At 41.3% G+C, this 19,545-nt stretch overlaps 1 protein-coding gene across 7 annotated transcripts in view; it reads right to left on the bottom strand.

The window, feature by feature from the left end:
- The window catches only part of LAMA2 (laminin subunit alpha 2), an 834,596-nt gene that overhangs the window by 63,364 nt on the left and 751,687 nt on the right, over positions 1-19,545 (bottom strand). For all 7 annotated transcript variants that reach the window (XM_066605535.1, XM_066605537.1, XM_066605536.1 and 4 more), the window contains 2 exons: positions 7,092-7,268; positions 3,808-3,953 (listed from right to left, as the gene is read on the bottom strand). In XM_066605535.1, coding sequence (XP_066461632.1) covers positions 3,808-3,953; positions 7,092-7,268 — 323 coding nt within the window. The remainder of the gene's footprint in view (positions 1-3,807; positions 3,954-7,091; positions 7,269-19,545) is intronic.

The raw sequence follows: 19,545 nt of genomic DNA, 5'->3' as shown, positions 1-19,545 counted from the left end.
AATATCACCTCTTCTTGTCAGTGCTTCTCCTAATGTTACTGTGTTGCATAACTGACCGCGTATATATAATGGGCATCCCCCATCCTCCTATTTTACTGTGTGACATCCCAATCGCAATAGAACTAAGCTCAAACCAAGTGATGTTTTCCAAAGCAATATAACGGGCTGAAACTTTCACACTTATACCTCGGTCACACGGGCGTTTTTTCGGGCGATTTGCGGATCGCATGACAGATGCGCATTCGCAAATCGCGCGACCGGGGCTGGCGATTCGCCGAAAAATCTGCAGCTAGCAGTGTTTTTGGTGAAACGGCCCAGCGCTGCCCGCTGTCATTCAATAGCTGAGAGCTGCCTCTGATTGGTCCCTGTACTCAGCCAATCAGAGGCAGCACTCACTCACCCATTCATGAATTCATATCATGAATTTAAATCCCCGCCTGCTGAATATTACACAGAGCAGTTCAGGAAAACTGCCGGCCGGACGCGGCTGAACTCTGGCTGCAAGAAAAAGGTGAGTATACTTTTTTTTTTTTTTTTTACACATTTTAGGATGGTTTTCAGGGAAGGGCTTATATCTTTAAGCCCTTCCCAAAAATTCATCCCACGCTCACCGGCAGCCAATTGCTTTCAATGGAGCCAGCTGTATTGCCAGCTCCATTGAATTCAATGGGAGAACGATCTTTAAGTATATGTTCTCAATGGGATCGGCGCTGCTGCCGCTGGCCCCATTGAGCGCATATATAGAACACAGCGATGCGCAGAACGCAGATAGGCGCGTTCTGCGAATCGTTGTGTCCTATGATTGATCGCACATCCGCATAAAAAGCGGACATGTGACTGATCCCATTGCGAACCATTGGTTCTATATATGCGCGGATCGCATGCGCAAATTGCGCGAAAAAACGCCAGTCTGACCTTATTCTGAACTTGTAGTCTGGACAATGTTAACCCTTTGACTTGTGGAGAGCAGTGTGTGGATGTATATGGGACTTTAAGCACACTGCGCTCCAGTACTGCAGCAAACTTACATCCACACGAGCGGAAATCAATTGTGATTTTCCGTTCCCGGAGGAAAAATCACAGCATGTTCTTTTTTTGCGTGGATTCTGTGTGGACAGCTTCCATTGAAGTCAATGAAAGCAGTCCGATCTGCGGCCCTTCTGCAATACAATTACGGAAATGTTGTGGATTCTGCGTCATCGCTAGTTGCTAAAATATATTAACCCCTTGCAGTTGCACTTATGTCACATGCTGCAAAAGTGCTTACATGACACTTGCAATAAAGTTTCCGATTCTTAGCAGGTTCCTTTTTAACTCACCCAAGGAACAGATTGAGATTTGTGTAAGTGAGCATAAATCTACAATAGTAGTAAGAGAATGTAGAAGTTTATCACAATTTTGCTTTAAGGCTCAAGTAATTTAGGGAGAATATGATTCTCTTTAAGTTTACATTATCTGTTAAGTATTCTTTACATAAGGTATAGAAATTTTCTGAAAACTATTGCCTAGATCTCCATTTATACACAGTCGGATAGACATAAAATAGTTAGATTTTTTTTAAGATGGCTGTAACTGTTTTCTCATAGTACGAGAGAAAATCTACAAAATGCATTTTTTAAAACTAACACAAAACAGCCCAAACACTAGAAACTATCTAGGAATTAAGGCCAGTGTTATGTGCTAGCAATGCATTAATTATGTTTCAATTTTTGTGCTATTCTTCATTAATATTAAAAAAACACTAATAGTGCCACTACTTTAGATGCCTTTGAAATGGAAAGTTGCTTATTTTTTGCTGCATTAGGGTTTATGCAGACTGGCATATATCGACCGGGTGTTCATGCCCGGCAGGTATACGCTGCCCCTCTCTGGAAAGGGAGGAAGCAGGATGGGTGTCAGTGCACTGAGCTCCTGCTCCCTCTCTGCCCCTCGCCACTGTTTGCAATGGGAGGGGCGGGGCGGAGCTAAGTTCTAACCCACTCCCTCCAATTCCAAACAGTGGCGATGAGCGGAGAGGTGGTGGAGAGGGGGTCGGAGCTCAGTGCACTAGATCCCATCCCATCCCACCTCCTCCCTTTGCAGAGAGGGGCAGCGTATATTGGCTGGGCGTTAAAACCCGACCAATGTACGTGCATTTCAATAAGCCCTTAAGGTGTTCTTGAAGATTTTGTGCTGTGAGCTGCCGATCATGCAAACTGTTGACTATCAAAACTTGTCATTTGATTTTGTACTGGCCTTTGGTCTTCCAGAACTTTACCTGTCAGAATTTCCTCCAGTTTCCAAGTGCCTTATGATGGTATAGGAAACTTTACTAACTGAATCCTTGGCTTTTCTAGCAATTTCTCAGTAGGATAGACCTACACTACTAATGGCTCTAATTGTCTGTCTTCTTTGGTTAATTGCATTTTTCTTGTCATTATGACAGCAATCTGCTCTGTCCTGAAGATCAAAACTGTCAAACTCCTGCCCTAGAGGGTATTGTAATGCAGTCTGCTCCATATATAGAATCTGAGGGTTTGAAAGTCATCTACAAAAGTTGAGACACCTGTAGGAATAGTTTGCATCCAATTTTAAACCGTAATTTGCTTTCTGTGCTGCAGAGTAGCTGTCCTCGATGTGTTTCTTGAAAAAAGCCCTTTGGATAAAATCATAAATTAAGACTATTGTTGTGGTTCAAGTTAAAATTCTATAATATTTTTATATTTTTAACTTACTTTTGAACTCTTGCACTTTATTTGCTGAACTTGAACTGGGTTAATGTAAAAAATAACTGGGAAAATGAAGGTGTTCTAAAACTTTTGACCAGAAGTGTATGTAATGTAATACTACAGATTCCTGAAATCTTAGCAAAAGGCACTAATTTTTCTGTGTACAAATGACACTATTACCAGTCTTTTATGAACCAGTCTCTGCCTTTAAGAGATTTATTTTGAAAGGCGGGGAATCATCATCGGATTTATGATAGAATAAGGGTTGGTGTAGGTACTGCACCTCACCTAAACAATACTTACCCCTTCTCAGACCGAATAGATTGGATCATACTGAGGGCACATACATTTGGTGTGGCTGATTTGAAACTGAGGCTGCACATTTATGCCACTCTTGGATTCTTTTAGCTTTTATCATTCTACCATTAAGTCTGGGTCATCCCGACTAGAGGTAGTTTTTGTTAGACGTTGTTTGTCCTGGGAGCCATTTTTTAAAATAAACTATTCAATAAAAGTTACATTTTATACAAGGACTTACACAGTGAAGAGATTTATAAGGCTTTGATTCCTCTGTCGCAGAGAAAGAGATATATGACACTATTATGTACTGTTTGGAGTACAATTTTATTGTTATTTGCTTTAAATTTAGGTGAAGACGATGAGATTGTTTGGAAAAGTGGTTTTCACTATATGGTTAAGTTATATTGTGTATGCAGAAGACAGTAAAGTATGTGCACGATATTGGGTATATACTATACTAATGTGTCCTACTAATAGGACTTGTTATTTTTTGGTTTAACTTACACGTTCTTTCTATAAAGTCTAATAGTGCTAGTGAACACCATTTTTTTTTGCAAAATATTGCCGAGTAACCTACTTTGAAAGAAAAAAAACCTCCTTAATATTTGGATAACATTATGGGTCAATGTCAGAGCCCTGGAGCTATCGTTCTTATGTTCCTCTCTGGTTTTCACACAGAGTTTTAGAAAATGATACAGTTCATGGGGAAATAAATTTAGTGGGAAAATAAACGCATATATCAATGACACTAGTACGATTACTGGCAGTAGCTTTAGGATATTATTGTAATATTACTTACTTTCTTGATCTTTCTATTCGGATGGAATGTTCTTTACCATCATGAAATTCTCCTTTCTCAGGTCTAACGGTTATTTGACGCGTGTCTTTAGGTCCTGAGACAGAAACTTCCAAATTCCCTTTTCTTAACAGAACTGCATAAAAACCCTGAACAATAAACATATAGGAAAGGGAATGTTAGATGCTAAAACATATATTCTAAAACACCAGCACCCGCTAGATATAACGGGGTGTAGCTGATACCAGGTGTTGCTTGCCCGAGCATTAAGAACAGCACAAGATATCAGCGCTCCCCTAGGTATCTAATCATGCTGTGTATTTAGCCAATGATAGTTTAATGCTTGCAAGATACCGAAAGACAGAGGCAAAGGACAAAATCACATGATATGGACTCCCACTGCTGTCACACAGATGGTCGTCCGCGCTGGTCTTTGATAGAGCAGAAGTTAAATCCACATGATATTGCGCTTTCCTCTGAGACTGTGAGTAATTTAATTGTCCAATTCAGATTAAATCCATGGGCATCTTCACAGTGTTTAGGTCCATCCGGTAGCTACACCCATCTAAAAGTAAAAGTACTCTTGTAAGCAGGTGATGTCACCATAGCACCAGACAACATAATAGACCAGGTGATTTGGTCCATTCTGCTTTCTGTAGGTACAGGGATGATACCTGCTTATAGGAATATTGTTACTTTTAGACAAATGTAGTCACTGGCTGAGCCTACAGCATAAAAATACTCGTGGACTTCATCTGAATCTGCATTGGATGACAATATTACTCACAGCCTCTACAGAAAAGTACAGTATCATGTGGATATGACTAGTAGAGTAAAGTATAGAGGATGCAGCTGTAGCAATTATAACCGAGCCCTCCTCACTCAAACCTGCTGGTTGCCTGCTTAATAAAGGTTTGCAATCAGATTGTAGCTGCAGCAACTTACAGGTAGTCTGTAATAATATGCGTGTACTATTTTGTATACATTAGAAGTTTGAAAGTCAGTGTGCAAGAAGGTGTTATAGAAATAATATATGTATTCTGTTGTATAGATATCTTTTCATATGTTTCTCACATTAGCCTATGCAAACGCATATGTATATATAGATATTGGTATATCTTCCTTCTTAGTAAATAACAGCACCTAAAGGGTTAACTTGTTCAATCTTAAACACTAGTGTGTATTAAATTCTTGTCCTGTATCTCCTCCACATGATTCTCAGGTCTCACACTACTCTCCCACAGATCTTTCTTAGAAAACACTACTTATGCCCCCACCTTTGCGTTTTTAGGATAATGAACACAGTATAAGCTTTGTTTATAAGAAATCACATGTTTTAGTAGTAACACACCTTAATATGTTAACATATGTAAGTCATTAGAAACTAAGCCAATCATGAGTTCTTATAACTTTAGGGGAATGCATTTCTATTGCTACATCATTTGGTGTATATACATATATATATATATACCATGATGCTATTAATAAATCAAAAGCATACTGACATTAATACAAGCATTGTGTCAGTCTCAGTGACTCTGCATGCATGCACTGCTCAATAACCAAATTGGAGCAGTACAGTGAAGTCAGAGGAAACCAATTTGTTTCCCATAACAAAGGGTATCATTTCTCCTTAAAGAAAGTACCTAAAGGGTATGCAAGGAGACTTATATGGCCAACCATGCTCCTCTGAGAAATGCAAATGGGAAGATGGATCAATACCTCTGCAGTGCCACCTATTGGAAAGCAGCAATCCTGCAAGTTAATTTTAAACCTTTTAAACAAGTCTTGTAACAATGACTAGGAATTGTCAGCCAAAGCCAAAAACAATACAGAATTACACTGAAACAGCTATCTGTGTATGGTTTCTGGTTTTGGCTTACAGTTCCCAGTCATTGTTACAAGACTTGTTTAAAAGGTCTAACATTGACTTGCAGGGATACTGCCTTCCAATAGGTGGCATTGCAGAGGTATTGTAAGTGATGGATCCTGTGTTACCTCTCTGTGTAATCCTGTCTATGATGTCAGTGAGATTAGTGCTGCAAAGCTTTCTCTATAGATCTGGAAGCTCTAGGCTCTGTGGTCAGTGAGAAAAATGCTGGATGTTAGTATTTTAAAAAAATACAAATTGTGACCAAAAATTAAAACAAATTCACCACAAAATTCTTAAAAAATGGGTGTAACACACAAAGGTGTCTTATATAATATGGCATTGCCTGATGACACATCTTTTTTAAACCTTTTCTCATTCTGGGTTTAGGAGTCACATGGGCGATCCAATCCCTGATCGACAGCTCTATTTGCATACTCAATACACTCAGCTCCTCCTGCTCTAGAACATGCTGCCTGTTGATTGGCTTGCATTTTCTACACAACAGGTCTCTTTAAGGAAGGGAAAGGTTGGGCCAATTAAAAGAGTGTTAATCTATCTCTCTATCTGTATCTATCTATCTATCTATTTATCTATCTATCTATCTCACATCTATCTATCTCACATCTATCTATCTCAGATCTATCTATCTCAGATCTATCTATCTATCTATCTATCTATCTCAGATCTATCTATCTATCTATCTATCTATCTATCTATCTATCTCAGATCTATCTATCTATCTATCTATCTCATATCTATCTATCTATCTATCTATCTATCTATCTCATATCTATCCTATCTATCTATCTTAAAGATACAATTCTGTGTGTTAACCTATATGTAAACAAAGTTATTATTGTTATTATTATTAGTGTATGTTACTAACATAAACTTCTTGAACTATCTGGGTATATTCAGACAGAATTCACTGGGGAATTTCACCTGTAAAAACCATGTTAAAGTTCTCTGCTTTCTACAAAGCCGTTTGGCGCAGATCTGCACACGGATTTTGCCTTATCAATAGGCAAAATCCACGTGCAGAATTCCAACTCGGAAATAAGCATTTCCATGACAAAAAGTGACATGTCTTGACATGGTTTTTAGAGGTGTAATTCCCATGGAAAATTTTGCAGTGCATTCCGCCATCTGACCATACCCTAAGGATGAATTCACGTGTGGTAGATTTTAGTCACAAAGTCTGCCACATATTTTTCACTAGGGATTTTGGGGCAAATCCGTACCAAAATCCACACCATTTGATGCAGATTTTGCCGTAGATTACGACACGGATTTTGATGTGGATTTTGCTTTTGGATTTCTCCACTGCATCTGTTGCAAATCCGCCACATGTAAATGCACGCTAAAAGAGAATTTAATTCCTTCCAGGTCAAAAATTCACACAATTCTTTTTTACCTGCCCACTTTGTCTGCGCTTTCTTCTTGGTGAAACAAGACCTCCTCCATTGCCAAATAAGATCATTCCAGACTCATTTTTGGTGCTGAATGATAACGTAATTTCCGTCCCGGCATCCATTGATACTGGTGGCACTTCTATATAACCAGGTTTTGAAAAACTGACTGATAGCACTTTCTGTAAATGAAAGAAAACCAAATACAAGTATGACACCCTGTATATATAGCATTTCAAATAAAGTTAAACATGTCAACTACTCTATGTATGTTATACTGGAACAAACATACAAAATGTTAATAAACATACTCCCATGGGCCTAAGGAGTGAACTAAATCATTTTGCTAATATCATCCAGGCTTGGGGCAAGCCTTAGAGTATACTAAACATCCAGACTTAGCAAATCAATTATCTTAGATTATATACAATATGCATATTAAGTGTGAGTGCAGGACTGGCTAGTATGAAGGAAAGGGATAGCAATTCTACTAGGGATGACCATTTGGATGTAATGCACACGGTTGGACAGCAGGTGGTTATTGAATAAGAAACATTCAATAATCTTATTGTTCTTTATTTTCCTTTTTAAATGACTGATATACAGTGCATAGAATATTTGACATGTACGGAAATTATTTAGGTGGAATTCTTTAAATTTTAGAGTGTAGAGAGCAAAAACTCAGTTTTTTTACCTTTAGAATAATTTTAAAGGGTTATCTCAAAATGGTAACCATTGTCCATGGCCATATGAAAATTATAGAGGGGGATCTCCCACTCCTGACCACACTCTTTGTGCCAAAATGCAAAGCTGCTTTGGGCATAGCACATCCATGTATTACATGGCTAACATGTACAATGTCGATACTTCACATTAATTAAAGTTTTACACCTAACTGATACTGACGACTTTGCCACAGACAACACTGAAAAAGACAAAAATGGCAACGATAATGACACTTACAATAACATGGATGAACCCGACTATGACAATTAAATTGACAATGACAATGATGGCACTGACAATAATGTGTGAATTTCTATTTTAAGAAAAACTAATCCCCAATGTTTGTGCTTCCTAGCTGTCTTACAAACTCAATTCATGTGTGATGACTTTTTCATTTGAGCACCCAAAAAGTGTGTGGAGACAACTAGGGGGTGAGTGGGTCGCAGGATGGTACTGTCTCTCCCCAAGGAGAGCATCCAGAAGGGGTGTCAGAAGACACCTGAAAGGTGAAGGAGGAGAATTATTAGGCCATGCACGCTCCTCTGGGTAATATGCAAATAAGGAACATGGAACAAAACCTCTGCAGCGCCACCTGTTGGATTGCAGCATTACTTCAAATCAATGTACGACTTTTTAACAAGTCTGTAAAACAATTATTGGCCATTTCATTTCTGACTTTCTTCAGTGGGTTAACTTCAGTTTCAGATATACTGTATGTGTTTGCTGTCTAGGTTTCATATTACTAGTGCAAATATGTGTGACTTTCATTTCTGAATATTCAAAGTTAGAGTTGCTTGAGTTTTAGGGCTCTCCCACATTAGCGTATGCCACCGTGTATTATAAGAGGCGGCTTTTGCATGCGTAATACGCAGTACCAATCTCACATTGCCTTTTAATTGTGCCTTTGCATGTATAATGTGCAGTAGTGCCACAAAGCCGTAATGATAGAGATACACCAAAAAATTGTGCCTAAGCAAATAGTATGTGCCAAAATGCAGTGCAATGGATCTGAGGAAGCTCACAGGACACTTGCTAAGTGTGTTGAGGCTCTGATTATAAGAAGGACAATTTTCTGCTGTGTTTTAGCTGAGCTGCCACTGGGACAAGAACGGAGCAAGCTTTGGGAACTGTGCAACCTGAGCCTAGGAGGAGCAGTATTGCAATGGCTCCAAGCTGGTGGAAGGCAATAATCCCAGCTAGATACCAAGAGAGTGAGCAGGGAATGGCTTTTTCACTTCCAGATCAAGTCATCGACCAACTTGAGACAAAAACAGCTGGGATTTACAGTGCAACAAATAGTAAGTGAGGTTGGCCTCTGAAAGGATCATAGGTGTGTTCACCAAATGGAGTAGCTAGTAGCCAGCCAGCAGGCCTTCTGAATTCTTTATGGTTTGTTGGGAAGATTAGAATGTAAGAGACTTTTGTCGTTGCTCAAGCTTCTGAGGATCGTTAGTGTATTAGTGAATGGGTACAGCTCCCTATTTCTAAACTGAAATACTTTGTAGGGGAGGGAAATTGGAATGTGCTTAGAGGTATATACATTTTAGCTCAAATAGAAGCTGGGTGTTATGTTTTATAACGTGGATTTCTGTACTGAAATTTCCAAAGAAGTGCTAATATTGCCCCAAAGATGTTCTTTAGAGATGAGCGAGCGTACTCGGATAAGCACTACTCGCTCGAGTAATTGGCTTTATCCGAGTATCGCTGTGCTCGTCCCTGAAGATTCGGGTGCCGCTGCGGCTGACAGGTGAGTCGCAGCGGGGAGCAGGGGAGAGCGGGCGGGAGAGCAGGAGAGAAAGATCTTACCTCCGTTCCTCCCCGCTCTCCCCTGCAGCTCCCCGCTCCATGCCGGCACCCGCATCTTCAGGGACGAGCACAGCGATACTCGGATAAAGCCAATTACTCAAGCGAGTAGTGCTTATCCGAGTACGCTCGCTCATCTCTAATGTTCTTACATTATGGGTAATGGGATAGATAAATCAAAGGGCTTGTTTATTTTGATATAACTAACTACTTATATCTCTATGTTTTCAACACATACTTCCGGTATGTTAACTCCATCTACTGCATCGTATCCTAATACCTGAGCCACCAACCCTCGACCCATGACACGCGATCCTTGAGTTAATTTGCAAACTCTTATTTGTAGGACTTGTGAAGATCAGAACACTACATAGGTTCTCACCGCACCTTAAAATAAGAGATGCAGCAAACTAGTCAAGGCTCCAAATCTACACGGACCTCATAGCAGCTGCATGGGCTACATCTATGGTCTAAAACAGAGGTGTCAAACTCATTTTCACTGAGGGCTACATCAGCCTTATGATTGCCTTCTAAGGACCAATTGTAATTATATAGTAAGGGCTTCTTCACATGGGTTTTGCCATGTATTATACGTGCACTTTTTATGCGCGCAATACGCAGGAAACAGAACCCATTGATTTCAATGAGTTTATTCACATCAGCATATTTTTTCACATGAGGTGCAAATACATGAAAAAATACGTGGCATGACCTATTTTGGTGTGAATTATGCAACACAGTAGGCCATTGAAATTAATGGGTGGGCGCATAGTAATCCCAGGGATACTCCCCAGCCAGAGGCCAATAGTAACCCCACTATTGGCCTCTGACTGGGCAGCATCTCTACAGGCTTTACACACATTCTGCTGCAGCCCAGGCCCTGTGGCGGCAGCCGCTGCTGAGTCTTCAAGCACTGACCTCTTCCCTCAGCACAGAGGTCAGCAGTCACAGACTCTACACTGCCCCACTAGACTGGAGCTGCAGGCAAGGTGAGTAGAGTATACACCAAGGTCAAAATAGAAGCTGCTGCTCCGACACCTATGTAGTCACAAGTGCTCGTTACTGCAGGTGCAGCCCCTATTGGTCTCAGTAAGAGCAGCACCTGCAATTACGAGTAACATAGTTCGTAAGGCTGAATGAAGACAATGTCCGTCTAGTCCAGCCTGTCTAGGCTCCTGTTTTGTTAATCCAGAGGAAGGCAAAAAACCCCAAGAGCAGAAGCCAATAGCCCTTTTGGGAAAAAATTCCCTAATGGCAATCAGACTAATCCCTGGATCAACCCCTAATAGTTCCTACCTTTCTATATACCCGGATTAACAAATAACCTTAGATTTATAGCCTATAATATCCTTCCTCTCCAGAAAGACATCAAGTCTCCTTTTAAACTCCTCTAAGGATTTTGCCATCACTACGTCCTCAGGCAGAGAGTTCCACAGTCTAACTGCTCTAACAGTAAAGAACCCCTTTCTATGTTGGTGATGAAACCTGCTTTCTTCTAAACGTAGCGGATGTCCTCTTGTTACCGTTGCAGTCCTGGGTATAAACAGATCCTGGGAGAGATCCTTGTATTGTCCCCTCATGTACTTATACATAGTTATTTGGTCGCCTCTTAACCTTCTTTTTTCTAGAGTAAATAGTCCCAATTTGGATAGCCTCTCTGGGTATTCCAGTCCCGTCATTCCATGTATTAGTTTAGTTGCCCTTCTTTGAACCCCCTCGGTCACTACACAGGGGTCGGAGCAGCAGCTTCTGTTCCGACTCTAATGTATAACCACTGTATTAAGCATGGCCAGTGGGCTACATAAAATCAGGTGGTGGGCCTTCTGTTTGACATCTGTGGTCTACAACACATGCCCTTTTTTATGGTTAGGAAAGGTACAGCATGATTATGCTAAGGCCTCCTGCCCAAGGTTGTGTGGGACTCCACCAGCGGAATATCGCAGCGGAGTCCGACACAAAGACCCGATACTCACCTCTCCAGATCCGCCAAGCGAGTCCCGTCCGGCGCGCATGCGCAGTGCAAAGCTTGACACGCCGGTGGTGATGCGCAATCACACGATACTTCTACTGTGCTCACAGTGGAAGTATCGCATGACGGACAGCTTCCATTTACTATAAGGGAAGCCGGCCGCGCATTTTTCCGCAGCAATTAGAGCATGCCACGATTCTTTTCATGCTGCGGAATTCTGCGGTAGAATTCTGCAGCGTGAACATTGAAAAGCAAAAAGCTATTAGATTCAATAGAACCTAATAGCTGTGAGATAACGCCGCGGATTTCCGACGCGTGAAACGTGGCAGAAATCCGTCCATGGGAATTAGCCCTTAAGATGAAAATGCTGAGGTTGGTGATGAGGCTTATTGTGTAATATTATTGTTCGTATTAGTAATGCATTCCCGTATTTAGTAGCCTTGAACAAGTATCCAGTGCCACTTATTGCCTACTGAGTATAGTGAACGGTCTGTGTGATACAACACAGAGTAGATAAAATAAGCCTACGGAACTGCATGGGTCAATGTGCACGTTTGGGTACATGACAGCATTATCTCATTATTTGTTGCGTATAATAAAGTTGCTTTACAGCCTCATCAGAAACCTAATCCATAAACCATGGGAAATGATCTCTGCTGAAAAGCATACAGGTAATATTATAATGCAGTAAACCGGCTGTGAACAAAATGTAACAGGATTATAAATCTCTTTTTTTCAGATGTTCAGTCAGTTCAATCTGAAAACTAAGTTTAATTTACTGCCACGAGAGTTGTTGGATTCTTCTCACCAGAAGGCCAATGGAGATCTAGAAGCTTTGCTGAATCCTTACAATATTTTACTCCATCATTCATTTATAAGGTCAGATAGAATGCAAGAAGTCACTTGGTTCATTTCTGGATGCCATTTCATTTTCACTATTTCAATGTTCCTTTTCCGTTTGCTATTGCACAAAAAGGTCACCATCACCAGAAAAAATAGTGGCTGCCGTTAAAGTTTAAGTTCAGTCTATGATGAATATGATTGGTTTCCTCCCAAACTTTGCAGTATTCCATGTCTTTAAATATTACATTGTACTTACAGTAGGTTAAATCACTGGCGTTCAGGGACAGAAGCTTTGTTCCGTGGCACTTAGCAGCACTGAAAGGCTCATCCTTGGTTCAGTATTGGTTTCCATACTGGCTAGCTCCTGACTCATGTCCATGTTCAGTTCTTTCTTTGAGTCCGGTTAATTTTCCTACATTGAAGTCTTTTCTGTGTTATGTGCCTCAAAATATGGACATTAGTATGGTAAATCAGCTCATTGCCATGCCCGCAATGATGAAAACGGCAGTAGAAAACTGAATGCACATTTAGACTTCATGTACATACAAGGGGTGGACAAAAATATGGAAACATTATACGAAATGCATGGGATTTTAATCATTAACACTGAGCTGCTGTTTGACCCCTGCTTGGCTGAGAGCTTTCCTGCCAAATTTGTGTTTACGTCACCTCTTGCCCTGCTCTGAGTGGTTTTTGGAGCCAGCTGGTAACAGCAGCTGAGTGGCTCAAACCCCTGACCAATGGAACCTTGTTGCTCGGGCAGATGCTCACATCTGCCCGGTAGCATCTTGGTCATATTACTTCCACTTAAAATCGGTCTCTACATCTCTTATTGAAAAATGATTTATAACCCCCATGTAACTTAAGGCATGCACTTCAGGCGGTGTTTCCATATTTTTGTCCACCTCTTGCAGTTGTATTGTGAATTAATAATACGATGACCCTATCCTGGTATGGATTTATATTGTACATGCCTCAGATTTGTATTAATTTATTTTTCCTTCTAAAGGAGATTTACCGTATGGCAGACCATGGAGTGCATACAGGTCTATTGTATGAAGTCTTTAAAGGGGTTGTCCCGCGGCAGCAAGTGGGTCTATACACTTCTGTATGGCCATATTAATGCACTTTGTAATGTACATTGTGCATTAATTATGAGCCATACAGAAGTTATCAAAAGTTTTATACTTACCTGCTCCGTTGCTGGCGTCCTCGTCTCCATGGTGCCGACTAATTTTCGGCCTCCGATGGCCAAATTAGCCGCGCTTGCGCAGTCCGGGTCTTCTGCTGTCTTCAATGGGGCCGCTCGTGCAGAATGCCGTCTCCGTGTAGCTCCGCCCCGTCACGTGCCGATTCCAGCCAATCAGGAGGCTGGAATCGGCAATGGACCGCACAGAAGAGCTGCGGTCCACGGAGGGAGCAGACCCCGGCGGCCATCTTCAGCAGGTGAGTATGAAGACGCCGGACCGCCGGGATTCAGGTAAGCACTCTCCGGTTTGTTTTTTTAACCCCTGCATCGGGGTTGTCTCGCGCCGAACGGGGGGGGGGGGGGGGGGGGGTTAAAAAAAAAAAAAAAACCGTTTCGGCGCGGGACAACCCCTTTAAGGACTCCATGTGATGCCATTCAGAGTTTAGGAACATGACCTAAACTATGTCCATAGACCAAGAGTGACCACGAAAAATGAAAGATAGCAGAATAGGAGGTAAGTGGAAACCAAAATTACTGTAAGCTTTTAATGTCATGAACTCAATTGCTGTTAAAGGTGTTCATGGGAGAGGGGGGCACATTTCCTGGTATGGCCTGTTGCAGGTACTTGTTATGTCTCTGTTTTTTCCCAAAATGTGATTGTTCTCAGTAAGAGAAACGACGTAGTCTTGTAGATATGATACCTTTTAATGGCTAACAAAAATACATGATGTAATAATAGCGAGCTTTCGTACCAACGCAGGGTACTTCTTCCGGCTAATGAACTTTGTTTTTCCCCAGTTACAGGTAATTGATATGAACCTATCCAGCAATATTCAAAGGCTGGTGGTACCTGTAGTATCCATATGCACCGCTTGACTTTTACTTATAGTGCCAAAGATGGCAAAGATCATTGCTTCCTCACAGCATAATTGATTTAGAAAGGGACATGATATCTCCTTATCGGAGCTCTTCTTTTATCTCCTATGAGTTATTTTCTGTTCCCTTAACTTGATTGTCATACAGTAAAGGTCTCCATATACATTAGACAACAGTCGTCCCCACAGATTTCAGCAGGAGGGGGTGACTGTTGGATGTGTATGCCTCCTGACTTCCAGCCCACAGATAATGTCTGGGAAAGAAAGATTGGGAGCATTGAATTTTAATGGCCGATCCTTTTGTTGCCCATAGAGATAAGTTGCTGCCAGAGCTGTCGATCAGTGCAAGTTTACATTGAGAGTTGATCTATGTAAAGGGAGCTTAAGTGGGAAATCTTTAGAAATAGCCCATACACTTTCAATAGCTGTGGCTTGAATGCTATTGAAGGTGTTTTTAGACTACATGGGGAATAATACCATCACATAGACATATACCGTAGTATGCTAGGCTGAAAAAAGACAAATGTCCATCCAGTACAGCTTGTTTCCGCCCCCCAATTAATCTCATCATAGGACGTAAATAAGCAGAATTAATTATCTTGATTAACCAAATAAAGCAAAAAGTGCAATCACTGATATTCAATACTAGTCACTAAACTAAAACTGTACTTTGGTCGCATACAAAAGTTATTAAACTCTGTAGAGAAGGGCAGTTTGTTCTCTGCATTCTGCTGTATGCTCCATAAATATGAGGAAAGTTGTAAATCACTGATGTTAAGATAACAGGGTTTAGTGAACAAAAGTGCTTCTGGCAGTCTGTCTTCCTATAGCAATATTAGTTTTAACAGATTTATGCTGGACTTTGAATAAAGTCATAAAACCTATGTTAAATTTTGATTTTGACCTGCTCATAAATAAAAAAAAATCTGATCTAGATAAAAAGAAAGTGCTAAATTACTATCTACACTGTGGCACACAACTACCGTATATACCGGCGTATAAGGCGACGGGGCGTATAAGACGACCCCCCAACTGTCACCTTATACGCCGGTATTCAGTGGAGAAAAAAAAAAAATTTTATTACTCACCTCCCACGGCGTTCTGTCACGCTCCGGCAGGATGTCGCTCGCTCCGGCAGGCTGTCGCTCGCTCCTCGTCCCCGCCGCAGCATAGCTTTCTGAATGTGGGGCTTGAAATCCCCGCTTCCAGAAAGCTAATACACACGCCGGCAGCCATGACATCATTGAATGGCTGTGATTGGCTAAAGCACACGTGGCTTCAGCCAATCACACTATTCAATGACATCATTGAATGGGTGTGATTGCTAACACGTGCGCCTTCAGCCAATCACAGCCATTCAATGATGTCATTGAATAGTGTGATTGGCTGAAGCCACGTGTGCTTTAGCCAATCACAGCCATTCAATGCTGTCATGGCTGCCGGCGTGTGTATTAGCTTTCTGGAAGCGGGGATTTCAAGCCCCGCATTCAGAAAGCTATGCTGCGGCGGGGACGAGGAGCGAGCGACAGCCTGCCGGAGCGAGCGACATCCTGCCGGAGCGCGACAGAACGCCGTGGGAGGTGAGTAATAAAATTTTTTTTTTTACACTTTTTTTTTTTTTGAATTACCGGCGCATAAGACGACCCCCGACTGCAGAGCAGATTTTTCGGGGTTCAAAAGTCGTCTTATACGCCGGTATATACGGTACAAATCTTCACAACATGAATTTATCAAGTTCCGTTGAAAATTTGCCGGGGCTTGCAAAGTTCTTTTTTATTGTTGCAGGTTTTATACTTGAAGATTTGCAATGGGGGCACTACTCAGCAACTTGGCTATAAATAGAGGACTCCTTCAATGAATTTTAAGCATGGCAACCATATATTTGTCAGCATTGAATACTGCAGCTCTCTAAACTCAACACTAAACTATTGTACAATAGAGCAATTCTTTTGAACTTACTCTTTAAATGCCATTAACAGGTCATGGTTTAAGATGGACCCCCAATGGTCTGGTAAATTAGTCTAACTGGTTATGTTCAAAATGAGTACCTTGCAAAAGAAAATTATAGCTTAGAGCACTTTAGACTTGGATGAAAGGGTGATAGAAGCATGTGCGGGTATTGGACCTTTAAAAAGTAGCTTAGAATACACAACATTAAATGTGAAAGAAAAATAAGTTATAGCTTTTGATTGCCGATAATGGCATAGACCTAAAGCTGCTTGATGATAATGACACAGGACTATCATTGTGCATTGTGGTTGAATTACTTTAGATTTTTACGTTCATCACTTCACTAGATTGCATTTAGGGCTTTTTTGTCCAGTCTGATGTGGAAGAAATAAAAAAAAATGCAACTTGAATACAAAAGATAATATCTGGCAGCTTTCATATCATTGTATCATGCTGTATATGTCCTGCAAAACAATATCTCAGCAAACAATGGCTAAAGTGCTCTATGTGCTATATTTTGGCCATTCAAGCCTGGTGCCTACATTTGACAATAGTGTGCACATTTAGTTCCAGTGAAGAGTACAATAAGTAGATGACAGGTACAGATTGAAACCCACCAGTCATTGGGGACTGTTGTGAGGCCAAACCTGGCAGTGGATTTACAGCTCAACTGATTGCCAGATTGGGAAACAAAGACCTCCTTATTGCTGACAAAAAATGTTATCTACTTGTAACATTCAGTCACTATGCTTTTTAAAGGGAACCTATCATCAGGTTCAGGTTGCCCAAACAAGGGGCAGCATGAACCCGGGATAGATATGCACATTATGCCCATGTAGGTCTTATTCTGTGGCATTTCAGAATAATCATACTTTGAAGTCTGACTTCAAGGCAGAAAGAAAAAAACTTTTTTCAACTTCCTCCCCAACTTCTTAACTCCTTGCAATCCAATTTTGGATTCAGGGTTTCCTAGGGGTTTCTCTCTTTCTGCCATTATACAACGGCACCATCTGCTGGCTAGAGCCTGTACTGCGGTATGGGGCATGCTGGAGAGGCCCCCCGACAACAAAGCAGCCAGTAATATACAGTAAGAATACCCTGCCGGACGTCTTCCGACATCGGAGCTGTACAGCCCTCAATCAGAATGTATTTAGATGTCAGACAGTGGATTGGAAAGGGTTAATGGTCTTGCTAAGAAATCAGCTATCTCTCGTGGGGGAAGAGGGTAGATGATGATGAGGCATGGTAAACTAAGCACTGCTCTGAGTCATTGCTCTATATGAGCACAACAGCCTGAATCACAGTTTTGATTAATGTAGCAGCGTATAGTAGGGGCTGCTCCACCAATCAGAGAGCTGAATAACTGCATGCATTGCATAAAGTCCTAATCATAATTAGCATACCAGCAACCACAGCAATGTTTAGGAAGGAAAAAATGCTGCTTCTCACAGATGCAAGTCACCCCCACAGCCCATCTGTTACAGAAGTGCAGTATGGTACTACCTAGAGGTTGTCCTCATTAGGGGGTGTTGGGATGGGCACTAAATTACAAAATTAGTGTGCTTTCTGGGGTCATGCAAACTTTTGGGAGCTCTGAAAGTGGCTGCTGATGAAATATTAAAGTTTAGAATGCTAGTGTTTCAATAGGGCAGCTAAGATTATGCAGTGCAGTTGAAAGCTACTACAGAACAATGCCAGAAAATATAGGCGGTATGAGCAAATGCCTAAGGCTAGGCTCCCAGGATCCAATGACCACTCAAACTACCGACTGTTATAGCCCTAGCCTGTATGTCACTGAAGAGTGGCTGCCACGGCTCCAACAGGCGTCACTTACAATAACAGATGAACTAATAGGATTGTTCATGGCAGCAGTTGCATGCTTAGCGGCAGCAGTGGTTCAGGCAATAGCAGCGATCCTGGCAGTGGCAGCATTCTGAGCGGCAGCTGCATTCTAGGCAAGTGCTCCACTGGCAGCATGATGTGTGTGTAACAGTATGCCTGTGTATGTATATACAGTATGCGAAATGTATGTATTTACATATGTAAAGATATGTCTAATGTATGTGTGTGTTCGTGTATGTGTAAGGCCTCATGTCCATGGGCGGATTGGTGCCGCATGCAGGAGCCCGCAGCGGCATCCAGAATCCGATCCTGCCTGTAGACTGTGGGTCTTCCATTCAGGTCTTCATTTTCTTAACCGCGGATGTGTGTGGAAGCGCTGGCTGATGCACCACTGCGCATGCGCAATGGAGTTTTTTTAAGGTCCGCAAATCAGATCCACATGCTTTATTTTATTTGTGGACGCCCGTATTTCCTATGGGCAGCTTGATTTGCGGATCTTCCGTGAGGGTGTCCTGCGCGGCTTCCGCAAATCAAACCTGCCCGTGGACATTGGACCTAAAAGTATGACTGTATGTGCGTATTTTCTGGTATTTTATCTATATGCCAAGCTTGGTTCTGTGCTCATATCTATGGAATAAGCTTTGTTCTATTATTATATCATTATGGTAAGCTTGATTTTGGTACTTTATCTATGTGGTACATTTGTTACTGTTTTTGCATCTATGTGGTAAACTATATTCTGTTACTGTATATGTGCAGTAAGCTTGATGCTTGTCTGATATCTACATAGGAAGCTTTGTTTTGTTGGTATTTATACAGTAAGCTTGGTTTCCATAAGATATCTATGTTCCTACAGGAGATAAGCCTCTGCCATAGCTATCCGGCAGTAGCTTTTTACCTTTACCCCAACAAAAAAACTGTCCATGCATGCGTGTGTCAGGAAGTCAAGAAACATAGCAGTCATCCTAATGCACATTTGGCTTACGGCTATTTAAAGTAAATAGGCAGCGACTTTAACCCGACTCATCAATAGGCGACATGAATACTAAAAGTTCCTAGGGCACCATGAGCTAAGGTCCTCTCACTATGTAGATGCAATGGTAGTGAAAATGTTGTGGTCATTGTGCTATCATATTATTTGGGCCTGGTATACTGATATTGTTGCTAATATTGGTCTTGATATATTGGGGTTTTTCGGTAATAGTATGAAGGTAATATTTGTTACTTGGATATTTGCTATCATTCACTAAATGTTTAGCTGC

Source organism: Eleutherodactylus coqui, chromosome 1 (assembly GCF_035609145.1).
Source record: "Eleutherodactylus coqui strain aEleCoq1 chromosome 1, aEleCoq1.hap1, whole genome shotgun sequence".
Taxonomy (NCBI): domain Eukaryota; kingdom Metazoa; phylum Chordata; class Amphibia; order Anura; family Eleutherodactylidae; genus Eleutherodactylus; species Eleutherodactylus coqui.
The sequence above is the reverse complement of the archived record's forward strand: the minus strand, read 5'-3'. Positions and strand labels throughout refer to the sequence as shown.